This window comes from Thermobia domestica, chromosome 8 (genome assembly GCF_964235325.1).
Source record: "Thermobia domestica chromosome 8, izTheDome1.hap1.1, whole genome shotgun sequence".
Taxonomy (NCBI): domain Eukaryota; kingdom Metazoa; phylum Arthropoda; class Insecta; order Zygentoma; family Lepismatidae; genus Thermobia; species Thermobia domestica.
This window is the reverse complement of record NC_137461.1, coordinates 136,997,710-137,021,131: the sequence shown is the minus strand read 5'-3', so window position 1 is coordinate 137,021,131 and position 23,422 is coordinate 136,997,710. Positions and strand designations below refer to the sequence as shown.

Here is a 23,422-nt window from a genome sequence, read left to right as displayed (position 1 = left end):
CCAAGGATAGGTTCGAATTGGATTGGTTTGCCTTGTACGTAGTACTTTATTTCACGGTAACTACTGAAAATATTTCAAATTTGGTGGGCAAATAATCCATGATTAAATTAATGGAAATGCTATATCTGGTGATAGGACTAGGGCAGGAATAGTTTCAACTTGGCTCGACTTCTATTGTATATGGTACTTCATTTATCGGTAACTACCGGTCGGATCTGTATGATATTCGGTGGGCAAGTAGGCTATTATCTAAGAAGTAAAATATCGCTATACTTGATGGCTAGGCTCTGCCAGGAAAGGCTCGAATTTGATCAGCTTGCCTTGAATTAGTACTTTATTTCTCAACAACTACTGGCTGGATCTGAATGAAATTCGATAGACAAATAGCCCATCGTCTAAGAAATAAAGATCGCTGTATTTTGTAACCGGCCTCATCAGGGACAGTCCTACCTCTGCTCGGATCGCCTTGTATCTGGTACTTTATTTCTCGGTGACTAGTAACCGAACCTGAATGAAATTCATTGGGCAAGTAGCCCATCATCTACTGAGTAAAGATCGCTATATTTGATAGAAGGACTCGGCCAGGGACAGGCTCACCTTGACAACAGAAGCTGTGTACACAGCTCTGCGTGAAGCTTCTAAGTTCAATTCACCTCGGCTTGTATAAATTTAATAAGCTGATAAATTATTTCAACCAAATTTCTTACAATTAGACTATGGAAATGTATTTTCTAAAATTCTGCTTTAAGTAACTAAATTTATAAATATGCTAAAACATTTATTCTAAAAGTACCAACAGATGTAAATTCATGTGTATATACGACAATGTAAATTATTCTCTTTCCAAAATATACACATATTCATAATAATTTTCCTCCAAAATACCAATATTTTTTTCAACTATTGATCATCGAACCGTATCTACCAGCTTCTTAGCCCTGGTGTCGAAAGCAATATATCTCGTATTGCTCAAGGCAGCGAAAAAAATACGCAAATAAAGAATTAAATATTTTACACCCGCTCGATTTTTCTCTGCTTTTCCGATCTGCAAAACTTTTTGTTACGCAACTAACGTCACAAACTCTGTATACGTCAAGAAAACAAGCTTTGGTATTCAGAGAGTTAGGAGGTAGTGCATTGTTGAACAGGGTCGTTTGAAAGTAGACAATGGACCGTGAAGAAAACAATGGAGGTGGTTTCGCTTTACGAATTCAAACTGGGACAGTTTGCATAACAAGCCGTAAAATTTAGGCTTGTGCAGACAGGGTTAACAGTGCATTTAGGCCAGATATGTCAAATTCGCCACTGGTTCGTCAAATTTTGTTCCGGTGACACAGCATCGCAAAATGAGCCTCGTAGGAACAACCAACATCATGTTCGGATGAGTTTTTCAAGAAAACCTTGGAAACGGTCCCTCGGATAAATGTTCGTACCATTGCAGTCGAATTAGACATACACATACTACTATTGTTTAGCAGCTCCATGCGACTGGTAAGGTGAGGAAGTTGGATTTATTGGTACCACATAAGTTAAGACGACTAACAAGAATCTCCGTCTGGAGGTGTGCGGCTCTCTGAGTGAAAGGAATGACCGAGAAACTTTCTTACGTCGGATTGTCACTTTTGATCAGGGCAATCGTAGGATGTTGATCAAAGTTCGGGACGATTTCCAAAACCCCTAGATGTTGTTACTAGTATGGTGATCTGGTGGAGTTGATTCATTATGTTTTCCTCTGTCTAGGCTAACTCGTCACTGTGAATCATTACACGAAATCCACTGCAAACTTGCCCTCTAGCACCCAGAAATGTTGAAAAAATATAGTATCATCATCTTGCATGACAATCCATAAAAAAATTCGCTCAAAGTATTGCGGACTATTTAGGAGCTGCAGTAGGAAACAATTCCTCATCCACTGTATAGTCCTGATATCTCCCTCACTGACTACCATCTTATCCGGCATCTCGATCACTTCGATGATCGGGCGGTACAACGTACGGTGGAAAACTTCTTCGCTATTGCAAACTTCAGACTTCTTTCGCCAAGAAAAATAATTGTTGACTGAGCGATGGAAAAAATGTGTAATTGCAGATGGTAAGTACTTTAATTAACTAGATATTGTAATTTAGTTTTTCTTTTTCTGCCTTTAACATGCTTGAACCGACATTTCATTTGCACTAACAGATCACCATAAAACTTCTACATATATCACTGGAGTATAGTATTGTATTTTGAGTAATATGCCGATGTTCATAGGGTCCATATAGAACCAATTACTGCATATAATGCATGTCCTTGACAGAGTTTGCTGAACTCTTGGTAATCTAGATTTCGGAATAGTTTAATAGCAGATACTCTAAGGAACAGCAATTCATTTCTGTGATAATATGCAAGGGGCTTTAACGAGAAAAATATAACTGTTATAAATGGTGTATGATTTGTAACGTTAATAATAAAAGAAAGTTGCAATTCTTCAACTCAAAATAATCTACATCATGTTCTCCTTTCGTAAAATTAAGAAACGAATAACAAGACAAATAGTTTTATTTTTATTTTTTGTTACAAATAAATTTATTTTAATGCTTGATGTCAAGGAAAAACCGTCATCAAGGAAATAAACAAAAATCAGACCTAATCATGAATATTTCACAGTCTTTCAACAATTGTTCACAAAATTAAATAGAACAAAATATTTTCCTAAGTGACATTTCCACGACTAGTGTTTAATGTATTTTAATATATACTAGTAAAGCATTATGAAGGAAGAAAATAGATCTGTTAATTTGATTGAGAAATAAAATTTTAAGATACTGCAGCATGAAATGTAATGTATATTCACTGACTGTACATGTGGTTTAACGTCTCTTCAAACACATGAATATAAGCATTTATTGCTAAGATTATATTTTTCCCAGAATGGTTTTTCTATGATCATTGCTAATAAATTCTTCAAATATTCTACATAAAAGAGTAAGTTTAATCAGGCAGTGAAATAATAGAAAGTTCAAGGTTTGTTAAATGGAGAGTTCTTAATTGTACATTAAACTTATCGGTCTCGAAGCTATATCAAGAATCTTATATAAAATTATGCCCTAGATATTCTTTTAAATTAAGGGCAAATACTATATTAAAAGAATACGTCATCAAAATAGGCAAAATCAAAAGAGTACAGTGGCAGGATCAAGGAGAAACAAGTACACTCTTTATTAAATTTAGGGATTACAATATGCCCCTGCATCATCAATTTCTGCGCTCCTGGCTTCAATAACAATAGAGTAATAAAACAATTTTTGCAATTTATGATATTGTAATAATGAAAATAAGTGTAGAAATTTTATTGTTGAACTAAAAGAACTTTTGCAGGCTCCATAGTGGATCTTTTTATTTATTTATTTATTTATTTATTTAAAAGAAAACTCCCAGAATTTTAAACAAAATCCAAATAATAACAACTTCCTTACTTTTTAAATTTATAAACAATTTTAATATTGATAGAATTACATAAACTTTATACAATAAACATATTGGGCACATAATATTTTAACTGTCTATCATCGAAAACAGAGCATAACTCTGTAGTACGGATCTCAGATACAGGAGGCCTCAGTTTGATTCTCGATAGGAACTCAAGTAGTTCAGATTCCATGTCTTATATAGTCTCGGTCATGAACAAGACCGCTAAACTTTAAATTAACCAACCAACACTCAGAGATACTAATTATTTCTAATATAAAAAACAGTAGTTATTTCCTATTTTAAAAGATTGCTCTTACCTTTGTTTGTGGGTGTATGAGACTAACACCATTTTTGTTGATTGCTACTAGCAACATTTCTGGAAAAGTAGGGAATGTTGCTTGTTTGACTTCAAAGAATGCTGAACCAAATGTTGGCCAATTATGGATTATTTTCAGGAACTTTATCTTGGCATCATTTGGCTTCAACCCTATAAATAGAAACATATATTGTAATTATGGATGTTTAATCCGTAAAAGGCTATAAGGCAACATATATGCGATGAGCAACACAGCTGAGGAACTGTAATATTATGCCAACTATATACTTCTTTCAATAGACGACAGAAGCGACCTGGAACTATGAATTGAGCACAGCAAACAAATAAATATTCGAAAATAATAATAATAATAATAATAATAATAATAATAATAATAATAATAATAATAATAATAATAATAATAATAATGGAAAATTCATAGTAAAGTGTTTAAATTGGAAATAAACAAACATATAAGCAAACGAACAATTGGATCGTTTGAACTTCGCGTTCATCAGCCCAAAAACGAAAGAAAAAAGTATCATGAACGAGTAGCGTCATTTCAGATTTGGCTTGGGGGGGGCAAGACCCCTTGATATAAGTAAAATTTCGCGTTTTTCACTCACTTACTACTATTGTATTGATAAAATCTATATAAATCTCAAACTCAGGGGGGGCAAATGCCCCTCCCTGCCCCCCTAAATGACTCCCCTGTCATGAACAGATCACGAGAAAAAATAAATAAAATAAAGAGAAAACAACGAAAGAAAGTAAACACTAGGAACAATATTATAAATTTATAATAGTTTACTTAGAAATCAGCGCCATATAATTCGTTTTCACTGGTTACATTGCCTGTGATTTAATGTGTTTTTTACGCACAAGAGTGTCTAGTGTACCGAATAAATACAAACTTGTGATATGCAAGCTGGCTTTATGGTTAACGTTGACTGTGTAAACATTTCACAGCTTGTTGTACACACTAAGCATTTATTCTCAAATCTAACAGTTTTCTCTAACTTAACAATGAGATAGATATATATTTATAGATCCACAATATAAAAAGAAATAGATGTATCCAAATTGCAACAAGTGTTGCTTTAAAATAAAAATCTAGCTTTCTTTGTAATAGTTTGAACAATATGCACAATTCTGGAATAAGGGAGCAAAAATATAAGCTTTAAATATACGAATGTGTTTCTTACATTCATTAACTAACAGTTTGAGTAAAGTTTTCTTCGACATCGAGAAATTCAACGGAGTAACTGTTGTGTAAGAAAACGAAATCTTTAAGTTTTACGTCCTACGGTTATGCCGGCTAGGCTAAAGAAGACGGTGATGATGAGAAATGAATGAAAGTGTGAAATGAAGAAAGTGGGAGAAAATGGGAGAACCCCGAGAAAACCCACGCACATGGTGTTTGTCCACCACAAATGTCACTTGGCGCGAGCTGGTATTGAACCAAAAATCCCATGCACCAGAAGTGAACGCTTTACCACTGAGCCACCACGGCCCGTAACTGTTGTGTAGTATGAATTTGTTTGCTGGCGAAGTTAATAATGTAAAGTACTTCGTACTTTCATATAATGTAAACCGTACGTTCCCAGTATTATTAATTTCATTCTTCCTTACAAAAATAAGTTGAAATAAATATATTCGACTTGCCTGCATCTTGACTATAAGCTGCCATTATTGCCTTCTTCCAGTCATTTCCATTCTGTATTTTTAAAAGATCAGCAGGAACTAACTCACGAAGCATTTGCCTACAAGAGAAAACAGAAAAGTAAATAATCAATTGACGATTAATTTCAGAGAAATCTATTACATACACTATACTATATACTTTATCTTAGAAAACTGAACAGTTTCATAATTTTTCCATTAAGAGCAGAAGTCATATTTTTGCACATATTATTATGAAATACTTTATAGTTTATACTTCAAATTGTTTATGAATGAATTAAAAGAGCGATTATGCTTTTCGTGGTGGCAAAGTTTCACTTTGTCAACAATGAATAGAATTAGACAAGTTGTTGAGTAATTTTTTAATATTTAAACTTTCATTCTAAACACGATTTGGGTACCAGTTAACAAAAGAAGTGAGAACCAATTTTACTCATTGCATTCATGTGAGTAGCACTGTTGTAAGTTGTTAATAACGTTCGTCAAATTATTAAACAATTCACATTCATTTTTGTATGTTTACATCTTACACAGATTATGTTGCTAATATTTGAAATATTCGGAAATAACACTTAATTCATATTAATCTAAACGTTACAAACATTTCATTCATTGCACTTAAATGTTAGAGTTGAACTCAACATTTCGAATTCCTTACTGTCCGAATATATTTAGATTTATATTCTAACGATTACCTTTTCTTTTTGAAACTCTTACATGTAAAGTGTACGCTAGATACATTTTGATATCTTTAAATTTAGATGATTTCTGAAGACATCCAAAGGTAAGTACGGTATCATTTTACAAACGTACCCAACATGATTATCAACATTAAGTATTCTGACCTTACTAGATCAGCTTCCTACCGGCGGGAGCTCATGTGGTTCGGATTCCACGTTAATCAGTAGGTCCACGTTTCATATAGCCTCGCTGCTGAACGGGACGTAAAACTCAAAATCAATCAATCCATCAATCAGCTTCCTAAATTAGAAACTTATCATGTATCGCGGATCCTCTCTAATCTACCTGTCATGGGATAAGAATTATTCATTTTGGAGATATTTGTATCCTACGAGGCATAGAACTTTCGATGTCTTGCCAGGATTCAGAAATACTTGGCAAGCTACTTGAATTACAGGATATTAAATTTCTTGGTAAAAAGCTTAGCATCATCATCAATCTAATTAAATATCTCTTCGACAAGAGTAATCGTATTTTGTGATATGTAGCACCAGAAAGTATATATGTATATATCAGATTTTTCAACAATCGTAATAGCCCCTTTTCTAAGCTTTTTATTTAAGTTTATTTTTATCATGCCTTTCAGAATACAATTGTTTCTTAAAATGATCTAACCAATTTATTTTTCTCATTTCAGTTCTCTTCATTTCAGTTTATTCTTTTATTTTTTCCTTTAATATTTTTTTATTGTTCCAGTCAATTAATTTTTTTCAAGTGAATTTCAAGGGGATTTTTATCATTTTCTTGTGTCTGTATCTTATAGTAATATTTCACATGAAACATTTCATAGTATTTTTCTGAAATTTTCGTACTCACGATACATGTTTTTATTCTCCCAAATTGTAATTTTTCCTCTTTCATCCTTCCATATTTTTCGTTCCACGTCATATTTTCATTGGTACCAAAAACTACGCCACCTATTTTGTTTTGTTTTTCGCTGCAACTTTCAAAGTTGCCACAGTACTCTACTCTTATTCCCTGTTCTTCACAGATTTTTTTCGTCTCCTAATTTTATGTTAATTTTCAATTCAGGTTCTGCGACAAGAGCTATATCACCTACAAAATACGGCTTAACCCTCTGCCATCTACCGTAATAAAAAGTTTCCCCATATACAGCACTTAGTATTTCTTTTTCAAATCATGTTGAATAAGATTGTGTAAGACAACTTTCTTCTTGAACTCCAATTACATTTATGTTTTTTTTAACAAGTTTAAAAGGATATCGAAAACAGAAGAATTTGGTCAAATAAAAGTAAAATAAATAAATAAACGCAACAAAATCTGACAACTGAAAGTACAGTAAAAGATTATAAAACACAATTTACCACTAGTGTACTAACGAGTTCTGTTATTAGCTAGGTGTTTCTGTAATTTTTTTTTTTTCGTCTGTGTCAGCAATGTCATCTTTAAATCAACTAAAGAAGAATTTATTTGTTTTGAGATCTGCTTTAGGCAAGTGGCACATTTAGTGTCACCCTGTTATGAAGAGGTTCTCATTGAAAGCCCACCTTCAACCTTTGACAGACAGCAAACTACTTAACATCAATGTAAAATAAAAAATAAAAAAGGCGAATTTTTGTATACGTATTTTCAGGAACGTCGGAGTATCACATTTTACCATACTAATATTACAACAGTTCACTTGGCCATTAATGAAACAAGAAGAGTAAATACATAGTCAAGATTTGGAGTACCTAATACACTCTAGACTAGAGGTTCTCAACCTGATTCCTATCACGACCCCCATTTCATCATATCCTCTTGCCAGCGACTCACAGGAGGATGTAATAAAATTCTGGTTTGTAATAAAAATGAAATAAAATGAAATCTTTGAGTTTTACGTCCTACGGTTATGCCCGCCAGGCTAAAGGAGACGGTGATTATGAAAAATGAATGAAATGGTGGAATGAAGAAAGTGGGAGGAAACGGGAGAACCTCGAGGAAACTCACGCACACGGTGTTTGTCCACCAAAAAGTTCACTTGGCGGGGGCTGAGATCGAACCCGGGACCCCAAGCACCAGAGGTGGTTTGTAATAAGTTTTTGTGGGATTTTTATATACCAATGCGAAGATTTCACGATATCCATCTATTTCTATAACAATAGAATCCATTTCTTGTATATAGTGGATACAGTAACTTCCCTAAAAGCGAATGGAATAAAACCAAATTTGGTCAGTTCATTCCTATTACAAATATCGAATCCGATCTGTCATACTGTTTCAAAATGGATTCCGTATGAAAATTTTAAAACTTCATATCTCCCTTAATTTTGGGTCGTATGATAAAAAATAAAGTGATCTCTAATTTTGGTTTTTAAAAAACTTGGACAGTTATTAAAAAGTTATTGAGTATTTTAAATGACTTGTTAATGTGGGTCACGAAGATTGAACCGGACATTGCCGCACTAGTGAAATCATACCATGCTCAGATATCTCATTGCAGTTCTCATTAGTTTCATGTCGTACCTCTTTCAATTAAATTAATTTTTAAACAACTCTGCACCTGTTGAAAATGTTTAGTATATATATTTTTTGTTGTTCTTAACAGTATGTATAAAAATAAAAACATGCCTATCAGAACAAAATTCAAAATAATATTTAAAAATATTTTCCGCCATTAGATAATAATTATACGAGAGATTCTAATTATACGATAATAATTATTTTCTCTTCCGCTTATTTCCGCAACCCCCATGAAACCTTCTCGCGAACCTCCAGGTTGAGAAACCCTGCTCTAGACTAATGTATGAGTAGTGGCTGTGAGATAAGGAATAACCAGAGCAAATTGGAATAAATCGTGGCCGTTGAAAATAAAGGAAATACTAATCCTGAAGTGTTTCCTATATGCTGTAAAATAGGGATGTGTACTCAAACGCCACTTGGTTTTATCACTTGTATACAGTGCAGCACATTATATACTAACAAAACATATATGGGAGAACACAACAATTTTTACACAATGAATCAGTTGCTATATCAATAAGCCTGCTCACATCCAACACATTTGTCTACACACTCTAATTATATTGTTTGCGAATATTAGTTAAGATTTGACTCTTCTAGTAATCTACACGTTCGTTTGCATTCGCCTTTTCATCTCTAGAGATGTAGAGCTTATACGTGCAACGAAATATTGTCAGGGCAAAACGTTGACAATCGATTTTTTTCTTTTTGCAAATGAGACCTGTCAAGTGCATAGACTAAATGATCTTTCATTTCCTCTTCCTTTTTTGAAGCAGTAGAACAAGATAATTAGTGAACATCTAAATTAAATCTGATTCTTTGTGAATTCATCTAGATAAGGTTTAAACCTGTCGAACTTTACACACACATACTTAAACTGAGATAAATACATAGAGTATAACCAGTTAATGCACGCATATTTATATTAGTTATATCCTCTTAATTGAACAAATAAAAGAAGTGAAATAAAATGCTTATAAAACGAACACCCACTGGGGTCATGAGTTTTTTCTTTTTTAATATTGACACTAAGTATTGATTTATATGACAAGCAACTAACAAGCTGAAGTATCAGGCGCTGAATGGAAGGAATAGGTTCGTGGAAAGTGTTTTAAAGGTATGTTTGAGCCCCTTCTCATTTAAGATGCATGTTTAAATCAAAATCAAATAAAAAAGACTAGCTCCTCCTCTTCCCAACTACTAACTATATTTAAAAATTCTTCTCAACGTGGAGTCGTTATGCGTTGCGAAAAATTTAAATACTCTTTTTTCCTTAGGATATGCATTTCAATCAAAGTGTAATAATAAGAAGACCAGGTGGTAACTGTTTTCAAAGGTTGATTTTAAACTGTTTACTCTAATCTATTATTTTATTAATCGTCAGATACTCTATTTTTGGCATAAATTTTGAACCTCCTTCCCCCTTAGGATGCGCATTTTAATGAAAATGACATGATATAAACCATGCTCAAGCCAAATGCTAACTACATATCCGAATTCATTTGAAGCGGTTCAACTGTTGTTCCAGGATGATGAGAAAACAATGTTGATTTGAATTTGAGGGGGAAAATATGGAAATTGTTCCCAGAAACAAATTTCTCGAAAACGCTTGAACCCATTCCAATTTGTTTCTAATAAGGAGTACAAATACACCGAATCTCATCCGCCCAACTTCAGAAACTTGTGAGATATTCTAAATAGATTTGCTTTAGATTTTGAACCCCACTCTCCCTTAGGATATGAATTTTAGTGAAACTGACGTGATGAAAATCCGGCTGGAGTCCACTACTTACTACTATGTGTTTCAAAATTAATTCCAAATGGTTCAGCCGCTTTTTTCATGGCGAAGAGACAGACACTGTCGATATTACTTTTATATATGATGAAATCCTACATATTATTATTATATATAGTAATTGGCACATCTTCCCCCCTCAAAAGTAGAATTTTCTAAAAACGCTTGTATACATCTCCTCTTCTTTTTAATAAGGAGTTTACATACCGAGTTTCATCTTCCTAATATGAGGAACTTGTGAGATACTTTGTTTTTGACAAATTTTAAACTACTATTTTTGACATAAATTTTAAACCACCTCCGCCCCTACTTTTCCTTTAGAATACATAAAAGTAATTCTAGATAGTCTACGGTTTCTTGTTTGTAATTTTCTAGAAGTACCCCAAGCGAAATTTTTATATATATATATAACGTTATTTGCTATTTAAAAATACCTTAGTAAATTAGTGCTTTGGTAATATAAAAATAATTTTCATTGAGTGCATTTTTTCTTATGAGATGTTATGTATCATTTTCACAACTATACTGGCAAATATGAATTGACTAAACCTGTATAGATTTATAAAATGTCACATGTAAATTGTCACTTAGAGAAACAGTTAATAACATCTTTGTATTTTGACAGTGAACGAAAGAACTAATTCTACTTACGGAATTGCTTGCAATTCTTGCTTGCTTTCACCGAACCTTACTCTGTAAATCAAAGCTGCCAAACGAGCTGCATCTTCTTTAGTGCACTTATGATATCCTTTTAAAATAACAAAAAAATATTGCATGAGATTACTACCTAAAAATACATGTATGTAATCTACTGAAATACTTATTACTCCTTATAACATTATTTCACGATGATACACAAACAAAAAAGTCTTACTTATTTGTTTGGAACTCTTATAATTAATGTAGATATTAACTGAAATACAATTCGTACACCACTCATAAAATTTGCAGATCAACTTTGTGTTGGAAGATCAGCGGAAGATAGTGTTGAAGTGTTTTTAAGTTATGAGTAGGGGGTGCCCAAGGGGGGAACATGACGCCAATGGCGTCATTAAACTTGGGGGTGGATTTTTTAATGTAAAATAATTAAAATTGGCTCATTTCACGTAAGGACAAAAAAGATAAATACTAGTTACTCAGTCAATTGCTACATTATTATATCTTTCTGCCGCCCTTCTTCCCGCCAAACCCACAGAACCTTTATGAACTGAGTACAGACAAAGATTCGAATGGCAATACTACAGACATATGTAAAGGTTTGATCAAACAATTAATTGGTTATGAAGTTGTTGCTGTAATGCATATCACCAATAAGATATTTAAAGTTCTTAACTTAACCTGTGATAGTTTGACTTTAAGGCACAACAGTTGATTATGGAGTAGTTGATTCAGTGATTGATGGAATAAAAAAGAATCTTAGTTCACTAAGAAATGATGAATCGTGGAATAATATATGTTCAGAGATAGAGTCATTTATTGAAAAACATGAACTTACTCCGCAAGAACGAGAAGATCACGGAAGAATGAAAGGTTTACGGACGAGCTGGCAATTGATAAAGTAATAACTGAAACTTTAAGAAAAATTAAAGTTGATGTTTACTTTAAGATCCTTGACTCACTAACTACTCAATTACTAGATCGCTTTCCAAACCAATCCTTGGTCTTAACGACCCAAATGGTTTTATTTTTCCCATGATGGACTTAACAAATTGAATGAAAGGCTCTGGTCAAATATGATACAAGAAATAAAATGAAATCTTTAAGTTTTACGTTCCACGGTTATGCCGGCTAGGCTAAAGTAGACGGTGATGATGAGAAATGAATGAAATGGTGGAATGAAGAAAGTGGGAGGAAACGGGAGAACCCCGAGAAAACCCACGCACACGGTGTTTGACCACTACAAAGCTCACTTGGCGCGAGCTGGAATCGAACAAAGGATCATATGCACCAGAGATCCCTCATGATACAAGAATTGTATAACTTCTACGATTTTGGTAGTAAAGAAGCAGTAACTGAGCTAACTTTTCATTCGTATACAAGGCCTCACACCACAACATAGACAATTCTGATTTGTTACTCAAACCACAAATGTCTAACATTTTCAAGCAAGACAAGAACAATAGTAGTAAATTAGACTCAGAAGATGCTCAAGAATAAGCTTTAGATGGAGAAGGAATTGATGATGAGGAGGAAGATAGCATGGAAGAAACTATGACGCTCTGAATTAAACGAGCTTTTATTAAGCCACACAGGTGTTTACAGCAGCTCTCGTGATTTCCAAATTAAATGGGCTCTACAGAATTCTGCTTTCACTTTCTGTAACAAGTTGCTCAGCTGAGAGAACCATGAATTGGATCAAAATTGTATAAAATCGTCTCAGAACCAACAATCGTCTCACAAACGATCAATTAAATAACTTATTAATTTTAAGTAGCAAGACTGAAAGTTTGAATGAATTATCATATGAGAACATTATTGATCAGTTTGCCTTAAATAATAAACAAAAACAAAAAATGTTATTAAAATGTTAGATTCATTAAGTTCAATGTTTTTGTTATTCACTTTTACTTGCGTAACTTGATTAATTTTTACAATTTCTGGAATTATGCAATTTTTTCTGTATCTTTAAGAAAATATGTCTTATTTTTTATCATGTAGTCTTGCTTTTGGTTAATTGTTGTCAAAATAAATATAACAATATGCTTAAATAAAGGCTAATTTTAACATAAACATACATATAAAAAATAAATCAGTAAATACGTGAGTATCGAGGTGAATACGGAATTTTAGGTCAGTTAAAAATAAAAATAATTAAGTGTATCGGAGAAAGAGGAATTACTTTAATAAAAATATTTAAAGTAAAGTCAGGAATGAACAACAAAAATTCTTGTTGAGGATAGTCCAGCATCATAGAAAAGTAGTCACAAAGCGAACAAAAGAAGGGATTGCGTCATTTAAAGTTGATCAATAAAACAGATGTTTTGCCTATCATACTACCTATTAATGTTAGTGTCTAGTTTGAGTATTATTTTAAGTTTGTGATGTCTGGTTTTAAAAATAAAAGTAATTAACATTGAAAAATCTATTTTTGCCTACTTTTTCAAAACTGATCAAAGTGTGCAAGTTCTAAATATTACCCAATCCTCTTGAAATTTGTTATCCACTTTTCATCACTGAGAGTCGGGATATAAGCAGTCTGCAAAAATTTTACATTTTATTTTTTGCTTTACAAAATAAAACATCCTAAAGTATACACATATTAATTATCAATTTTACGTTGAAATAAACTACATTTAAATTTAAAGTTTGTGTGATTGCAATGTGAGTCTTAAGTCCTTTCTTTAAAAAAATCTCACGTGTTGTGATACGAACAGATTTAAAATTAAATGTGAGGGGGATACTTTGTTAATTTGGGGGAGAATTGGCGTCACAGCCGTTGGGAGGATTGGCATCCCTGGTTATGAGAATTAATAAACAAGTAAATAATTTTGTGTAATTAAGAAGATATTAAAGAAAATCATGTATCCGAGTTAGTCTCTTCTAAGAAGTAACAAATTTCAAAGATACGATTAATTCTTGTGTAAAACGTTTAAGAGGAATTATATATTAACGAAGTTGGAATAAATATAATATTTGTTAAAAAGTAAAATATAATACTGAAATGATATATATTATAATATTTACATTAAGAAAGGGCATCCTTTCTTTCGAACTTACGTCGCTCCAGTTCGTTGATTTATAAAATAAATCATAGCTTATTAATGTTAAATAATTATTTGAATATAAAAGCCTAAATTCAAAAAGTAATAAATAAAAGTATTTCCTTATGCAACCCTGAGCTTATGAAGAACAAAAGTTATAATTGCTGTGAGTTCCAAACTATTATTGTGTTTTTTAAGCATTGTTCTTCCAACGTACTAACTTTGGCATCAAAATTATGTGAAGATTATTATTACTATTGTTATTGTAAATATATTCTGTACAAATTAAATCAAATCACATACCTCTGAGAAATTTAGGAATCTCTTGATGATAATGGAAAATTATATCGGCGTTTCTATCTTTTCCTGGATTTATGCCTATCCATAATTTTCTCATGAAGAATATTTGGTATGTAAACTGTGGTATTGAGCCTAAAAAAATGCAAATAAATGCCGAGACGATTGAAAACAACCAAATGAGAATTTGGTAATAATACAGATAAATATTATTTAGATTTTTGTACAAAGCAATAAACTAGGTGATATTTTATATAGTGATTAAAATTTATTTATAATGATTTCCACACATTACTGAAATTTGAAATTCGATTGTGTAAAGAAAATGTACATTTTTAGTCTTCTTTTATATAAATGTGCAGACGGGTATTGAAAACATATCATCTACAAGAATATTGCATTTATTTCATAAAAAAATATTGCTAAAACAGTCTTCTTTTAAAGTAAACATGACTAAGGAATATACTTGTTTTCTATGAGGAATATGATTTGCTGATATAGTTTTATTGGTACAATATCCTATTTGTTCAGACTATAAGTTGAACGATTATCGTTATTTCATACGTGATTGGTAATGACGACTCTTGCGCAGCGCACCAATTTTCACTAAAATTTTATAAAATACTTTTTTGTAAAGCTAAATAATATGTTAATTCTAAAATAAATTATCATAGTTTGAGAATTCACCTGAGCATTTTTGTATGTTCAGATGCATTACAATATTTGCTTTTGTAGGATAGGATTTTGCTATATGAATTATTTATCTTTATTACAATTATGCTATGTGTATACCCTGTTACATATAATAATCTGGAATACATTTTTATCTTATAACTTATTTAAACTATCTTATGTACTGTACTATATTACACACTAGTTTTTGAAGTAAAAATGAACATTCTTGGTTAACAAAATAATGCCTTCAAAATTCTTCCGAAAAACTATCTTCTACCACATAGTTTAGTGGCAGAAGACCAAAATTTTAATTAAACCCTTGCATTGTGGTCTGCACAGTATTTTTTCTTACTTACGGAACCATCAGATGCCACCTTGCCACCCTTGAGCAATCCAAACTGGTGGACATCCAATATGTGGACTAGAAGCTAAATGTAGTCTTGATTTTAAATGCTTCTACCTCTTAAACTATTAGCCCAATCTTTATCGTCCAAACACTAAATTATGTAGAAGATAACATCAAGAATAAACCTAAATCCGTAATGCTTAGAGCGCTCGAGTACTTCTGCTACTAGGCAATATGCACTAAATATCAACAGTCCTATTCCATTAAAGAAAATGGTGATTACAGTTCCAGATAATAAGTTGCAAGTTATAAAAAATACATGAAGATAAAAAATTCCAGAATTATACATCATCTCACAGTTAACCTGTCAGAAATTTATTTCTCTTAAAATCACACAGCAAAGGACACATCCATTTGAAGACTTATACAGTAAGCATGATTAAGAAGCAAACCAAGTACTACATCATTTACCATCATTCACATTTGGTCAGGATAAGAGAGAAAAAGGAACACATTAAAGTTATCTCAGAGGACATAGACTTACTTTTTTTTTTTATTTCTTCATCATTATGCAGGAAGTTACACGCCCAGTAAAATCATCATGGAATCTCCAGCTAAGAAAAAAATAATCACGGATATTTCTGCATCAGTGGATAACAACTCGGGCAACGTTAAGCATTTGATTGTTGTATATGGATTAACCGGATGTGATACCATGGAAATTCATGGTGTTAGAAAGAAAAAGAACTATTCAAGTGCTCGCGCAAGTGAACTTTGCAACGTTAGCAATCCAGGAGCAAATATTAATACAGTAATAGCAGAAGCAACGGAATTCATCTTAGCTTATTACGGTGTACAAGAGTAATTAAAAGTAAAATATACGTCAGACGTTTAGTGTAGGATGTGGACCATAAAATCGAAAATTTCTCTTACACCTTCTTTAGGGTTACTACCACCAACAACCAAAGCATTCATCGAGCATGCTAAGGGCTCATTTTCAGTGCTGCATTTGGAATCTGCAATGGTTCAATCGCCACTTTAGCTAAATCGGTTAGAATATGATTGTTTTCTAGATGACACAAGAAAATCCTTACAGCCCGTTATGTTTCCAGATAAGATAACAATAGCTCCAGATAGTGCTCTACAAGTGATAGGCTGCGGTTGTTTACAATAACCTTAGTAAGTGTTCAATCGTACGGTATGAGTGTTTTGCATCAAAATTGAATTGTATAATTTTCTGTGGATGCAATGGTAACAATACTTGTGTGAATATCTCCATGAAAATTTCAAATACTTATCATACCGATGACGAAGAAAGTGAGGATTGCATTGAAAATCCACGAAAATATGTATTGCTCTTGAAAAAGTTGAAAACTGTGTAATGTGAAATAATTCATATTATTCATGTGACGAAAAAATCCACAGGTATGAAGTATAAAAGTTGAAAACTGAGTAAAACATGTGTGTGGTGCAAATATATTATGAAGATTCAAAGTTGTGCAATGATGAAGTGTAAAGCTAGGGAGTATGTTAAGCTAGTTCGGAAGATATATTTTAGACTGAAAATAATAATAAGAAAAAAAACCTTAGCAGTCATATTGAATTCGTGCAACTAGATAAAATGACAAGTTTCATTTCAATTTGTTTAGTTTGTCACATAACTAAAATAGACATATCACTTGTATATTTCTTACGTGTTAACGAAAATTTAAAATAAGTAGAGAAATGTCTTTTAAATAATTCTTTCATTGAAAATAAATTTAATAAGTTATCATTTTTTTAGTATTAATAACTTAGTAATCTTTTAATGTAACAAAATAAAACAGATCAAATTAAAGTAAATTTAACGATTTTTGAAAAAGTTATTCCACACGTCCTACAATTATTCAAGCTGTTTGCTTGTGATTTTTGCAAAATATGATTAAAAAGCTACTCGAAAAAATAAAAAAAATAAAAATTTAATTGAATCGGTGAGTGAAAAACAGTACAAGTCCAGAAAGCGCATTTTGAGATATTTGCAAAAATAACTTTTGTTTGCAAATGTCATAAATATAGTCGATATTATGATAATGGGAACTTTTTAAAACTATTATCCTAACCCATAAGAATGCCCTAATTATCCTAGAATATCCTATTATTTGCCTAATCGTTTTTAACATTTGCCAAACTTTTTAGATAAAATATTAATTATTGCAGGACATGTATTGTTTTTCCACTCAATTTCACTTAATGAACTTTTCACTGTTTATAATACAACTACAATATAGAAACAAAATTTTATGAAAATAAATTAAACATTCTTGATATTAAACAAAGCAGAAGAAACAGTATTGAGTAAACAAATCAATATCGGGGCACTTAAACAGTTGAAAAATGTGAAATATTCAAAAAACACAAAATGTTACAAAATTAGAAGTCTTCATCTTCATCGGTGGTTTTTCAAGTAGATATTCCACTGTAGATTCCACTTCGTTAGGCACATGCTTCATCAAGTTGACGATGTATTCAAGTTTCTTGTCGTTTATTATCACAGGTTCTGTGTGGATCTGGTTTACCGGTAAATTTTGGTGGCCTTGACTATCTTGCTTGGATGTTCTAGTGTTAAACTCATCGATGAAATTATATGTTTGAACACAACCTGGCATGGCACTGTCATATAGAAACATGTTGCAGATGCAGTAAATGTCTACTTATCCTCCTTATTTATTGATTTAGTTGTTTTCTTCCAAACAGTAGGCCACCAACCCTTAAAGCTTAATATATCTTCAAGCGTGACTGTTTTCACTTTTATTTATTTATTTATTTATTTATTTATTTTTTACTAGCAGTGATCATATCTGTATATTCCTGAGAGAGATAATACTCGATCATGTTTCCTGATGTTCCTTTTGATAGTTCGAAATTCTCTATCACAAGGTAGGTAGGAATGTCCTCAAACAGGGAATAATGATATATATAATGTTCAACCGTTTGCTCGCCTGCAAAGTCATTAAAAATCGCACAACTGTGTGATTTCGGTTTTGTCCTGGGCGCGCATCTGAAAAAAGATGTAGTTCTTGGAAGGAATCAGGTATTTTCGTTGTAAGCCGGATTATACGTGAGACGAACAGCAGTACTAGTCCAGAACAGATACTGCTTTTCCACTCATTCAGCACCATGGCTAGCTGCTATAACGTATAAGGGCTTGCAAATTGTAGTGTTATTCATGGCAACGTGTAGTGGTATGCTTTAGTGTTACTTTTTGCAGTTATCTCCAAATGGCTGATTTTGGACTAGTATTGTTTTTCCACTCACCGATTCAATTATTTTTCTTATTACCAACTTCAAGTATAATAAGTGATATAGTATTTTTTCCTGTTATCCTCTACAAAATTTGGTGTTTGAACGACAAAGATTGGGCTAATAGTTTACGAGAAAAATCCAAAGCGGAGACTACGTTTAGCTTCTAGCTACCATATTGGAGGGCCATCATTTAGGATTACTTAAGGGGGAAAAGGTGGCACCTGTCGGATTCTCCCTTAAGATGGTTCCATGAATAAGAAAATGCAAAACAACATTGCACAGACCACAATACAAGGTTCAGTACTTTGGCTGCCTGACTAATAAAGGAAACCATACATATCACACAGGGAGAGATCACATGTTCCAAACTCTCTATTACAAATGTTATAGGTTGATCTGAAAACCGTTAATTGAAAATGTATGGCTTGATGTTATTATTTCGGTATAACAAAACGATTTTCAGGCATTAACAAAACTAAAACAAAATTAAATCTACCTCTATTTATTACTATCATTAATAATAGTAGTAATAATGGTTAGAAGAAGTAGAAATTCGTTTACCATCTCTAGATGGTCGAGCTTGTTTAATCCATTCGGTAAGTTGTCGAACAAAATCAAAGAAGAAAGCTCCTTCAGGCACAGATAGAACTTTATCAGCAATTTTCACAAATAGACTAAACCCTTCACTCGAGCGAAGGCCCAACCTCTTAGATATATTTTGGCAAAAGTCCTTGGCTCGTGTTGAAGAGTCTACTTCAAATGCCTAGAAAATAGGTAGACAAAAATATTGAAGTACACGCATAAAACTAGTACTAGAATTTTTTTAAATTTATTAATAAGGAATGTATAAATATAGCTTTTATCATTATATTATTACATACAATTGCATACTATCGCTATCCCATATAATCTACAAGGTGTTTCAAAACAACACCGACAACATTTGACCAACGTTGACACCAAGACAAGACAAAAAGTATAGACCAACCTGGGTGCACAAATGCTTCCTTTTGGAGTTATAGGCTGCCGAAAACATGGACTTTAAATGTCCATACCTCCAAAACTTGTACATAGCTCCATAGTCGGGTCAAAACTTCACTTAGAAAGTAATGTGTGCTCTATTCAAAATTACATGTTTCAGAATCCTAAAGTACTCACGGAACAATTTTTATAAAGGTAGTTTGGCTACGGGCATATAATGTGAAGTACTCACCAACTACCTTCCTAAAAATTGTTGCGGAAGTACCGCAGGATTCTGAAACATGGATATTTGGAAAGGGCACACACTAGTTTCTAAATGAAGTCTTGACCTGACTATGGTAGGTCCCATAGTTTTGGAGCTATGGACCTTCAAATTTCATTTTTTTCATGTTTTCGGCAGCCTATAACTCCGAAAGGAAGCATTTGTGCACCCAAGTTGATCTTATCTTGGTGTCAGGAATCATTTCCCAAACGTTATCGGTGCTCTTTTGAAACACCCTGTATATATTTAGTTTCAGTTATTATTTTAACAATCAATTTAAATTTAAAATGTACAGTAGTTTCTTTTTAAATATTCCCTTAACAAGATAGGTGACAATAATTATTAAGTAACATAATTTTCCTGCGCTCTATCTGCAATATTGCGAATTGTAGACTTTTCCAATTATTAATTGTTCTATTTCTGCTGCTTCTGTTCTGGTATGACTATAAATCATATTATCATTGACGTTTTTGCAGAAATTGTGTGCTTTAGCAACATTCATTTATACAATTAAATGTGTTTCAAACATGGTTTCCTTTTGTCCTTATTTCCATACTTAAGAATATTTGTATAACGGATGTCAATCCGTTCGCATTTTCACTAGTACGATGTGAACGAACTACAGTATGTAATTAAGTTCGTAATTTAGTTTGTATTTTTCATAAACAGAATAATATGTAACCAGTCCGCGTTCGTATGATTCCATTATCAATACATACTTGTGAATCAAAATAAATGAGTGGTCGACTCATCACTTACAGGCGACTCTCTAAATGCTGCTTATGGTCGACTCACCACTTACAGGCGACTCTCTGAATGGTGCTTGTTTTCATTTTCCACCCTCCCTTATATTTACTCAGATGGTGAGTATTCTACAGTAGTCCTAGAAAATAATTTTCAGTTTTGACGTGGAGTAGTGGAATAATATAAGAGATAAATTACATAAGAATTAATAGAAAAGAAAAACATAACATAGAGAGAGTTACTTACTTCATCTGAGTCATCGGGGAAATACACTTTATGAAATATTTGCGTTGTCTTGTGCTGAATAGCTTCTACTTCCACCTGATGAGATGGAAATTTACGTTGTCCATTTTGTAACGTTTTGTGCAATCTTTGTAAGGAATCTTGAGCAATAGGGTGATGGCGAGTTCGAAGAAACATTGTTAATTCCTAGATAGAAATTTATACGCAATAATGAAATCATCTAAAATATAAATATATACATTTGTTAACAAATTTTTAAAAAATAACATTTTACATAAAATACTTCTGTCAGAGTTAATTATTAGTGTTCCAGCCTTTGGTAAAGGGGATCCCGGTCCGGATTTGATTCATTATGGGGTTTATCATGCGTTAAACCGAGATTCAACACCATATTTAGCGGTAACCTTTCGTAATCAAATAAAAAAAAGTTAAATATTTTTTATTTTTTTTTTTATAAATTGCAGTACACTTCTGCATGTAAGGATTGGAAACTACATTTCAACCACACATGAATGTAAAATTGATTATCAAAAGATTGAAACACTAAAATATGAAATTCTAAGTCACTAACATTGAATCTATCCGTATGCCACTTTTGTTAATGTTGCCAAATCAAAAATTAAGCTGGTACAATTTAATACATAAGAAAATACTACATGTGATAAAATTCTATTTGTGGTTTCCATTACATTTTGTGATGTTTTGCTGTGTTTTGTGCAAATTTAATGAAGGCTTTTTGGTAATATGAAAGATGATCTCCAAGAATTTCTTTCAATTTGTTTTGTAATTATTTACATTTTTAAATGTGCTGCTTTTGTGTTTACTATCAAATAAATTCTTTGACATACTGAACACTGCTTTCACTATTTTTGTAGTCCCTAATGTTTCTGTAGATCGAAACTTTTTCACTCCATTTTTGTTGTCTGTATATATTTTTATTCAGATATTTGCAAATTACCTCATAGATCTCCCTTCACCACAATTTTTTGGTCTTAAAATAATTATTAGAACGTGTAATGTATTTCACTACTGATTTAGGGATTTGGAATCGGTCTGATATTGTATTTCTGAAATGAATCTTTTAGCTTTTGTTAGATGCCTAGAAATTCTTGTGTTCCAGCTTATTTAGCCCAGTACCTTTCTTAATTTTGTCTATGTAAGGATAATTTAGTGTCATTATGCCATTTTGCTACCTTACCCATTTTTAAGTTTATATCTAAGTATGATACATAATATCTTCAGTACGATCCAGTTCAAAACCTTATTTGTATTCTCTTCTGCGGACATGTTGCGATATGCGTACGCGCCTTTAGCGTGGAAGGCCCGGGTTCGATTCCTGGCGGGAGCTCATGTGGTTCGGATTCCACGTTAATCAGTAACTCCAGTCTTATATAGCTTCCCTGCTGAAAGGGACGTTAAACTCAACTCAACTCAGCAACATGCTGCGGTATGTATGATAAATCTGATATTTCCTTGTAATAATAATAATAATAATAATAATAATAATAATAATAATAATAATAATAATAATAATAATAATAATAATAATAATAATAATAATAATAATAATAATTTCAAATTTACCATTTTTAAAAGGTAATTGGTAGTGGATCTAAAGATCGAAGGGTGTTATTTTTCTTTTTCGTCCTTCCTATAAAACAAACCAAGTTGTAGCTAACAATTGAAAGTGTGATTGCACTCTTAAAAGAAAGAAGAAAGAAAAAAGCGAATATTTTCTTCAGAGTGGTTTGCTTCTTACGTGCAAAGTATAATTTTAAATCAATATCGCGCACACAATATTTGATCAGAAGCATCCGAACACACTTTAATAAATGGTATGCTGACGTCTTGTTAACGCCTTGATCTGGCGTGGCTTTGTAAAACTTTTTGAGAGGCTATGTGTTTTTCAATAAGAAGCAATATGAGCAGAAGAAGCAGGGCACAAGAGTAACAATAACTTCGAACATAGTCAAGTCATTCGTAAGAAAACTGTCAAAAATTTTAACCCTCCACAATTAGCCCAAGTCAACAACTAGAGACGTAATTGTCAAGTGGAAATATAATGCCACAACTACAACAAAACCATGATCAGATAGATCGCATTTAATGACAAATAAAAACCATCGAGTATTGAAGAAGGTAGTTCTTCGAAATCAACAAACATCGAATTAAACATTTCCGACTTCCACAATATTGCTAACTCTCTAGCAAGCAACTTGATTGCTCATTGTGAGCACAGAGATATTGAATTCTAGTTCAAGCAGCTACCCATAATTTTTGTCTTCTTCGAATGCTAACACAAGTTGAAGTTGAGTTCATAAGTCACTGGAATATGAACGATTTGATTTAGAGTGATGAATCACACTTTACATTTAACATTCTCTTGGGATGGTTTAAGTGTTGTGAGTCTAGAGAACGATATCTTCCAACATGAGTAATT

General features: G+C 32.4%; 1 protein-coding gene across 1 annotated transcript in view; it reads right to left on the bottom strand.

Moving 5' to 3' along the window:
• Window positions 1–23,422, bottom strand: part of LOC145693234 (myosin-VIIa-like) — a 144,638-nt gene that overhangs the window by 1,340 nt on the left and 119,876 nt on the right. The window contains exons 33-38 of the mRNA XM_081769039.1: window positions 20,986–21,168; window positions 19,314–19,515; window positions 14,456–14,584; window positions 11,103–11,199; window positions 5,435–5,532; window positions 3,771–3,940 (exon numbers count right to left, since the gene is read on the bottom strand). Of these exons, the coding sequence (XP_081625165.1) occupies window positions 3,771–3,940; window positions 5,435–5,532; window positions 11,103–11,199; window positions 14,456–14,584; window positions 19,314–19,515; window positions 20,986–21,168 (879 nt within the window). The remainder of the gene's footprint in view (window positions 1–3,770; window positions 3,941–5,434; window positions 5,533–11,102; window positions 11,200–14,455; window positions 14,585–19,313; window positions 19,516–20,985; window positions 21,169–23,422) is intronic.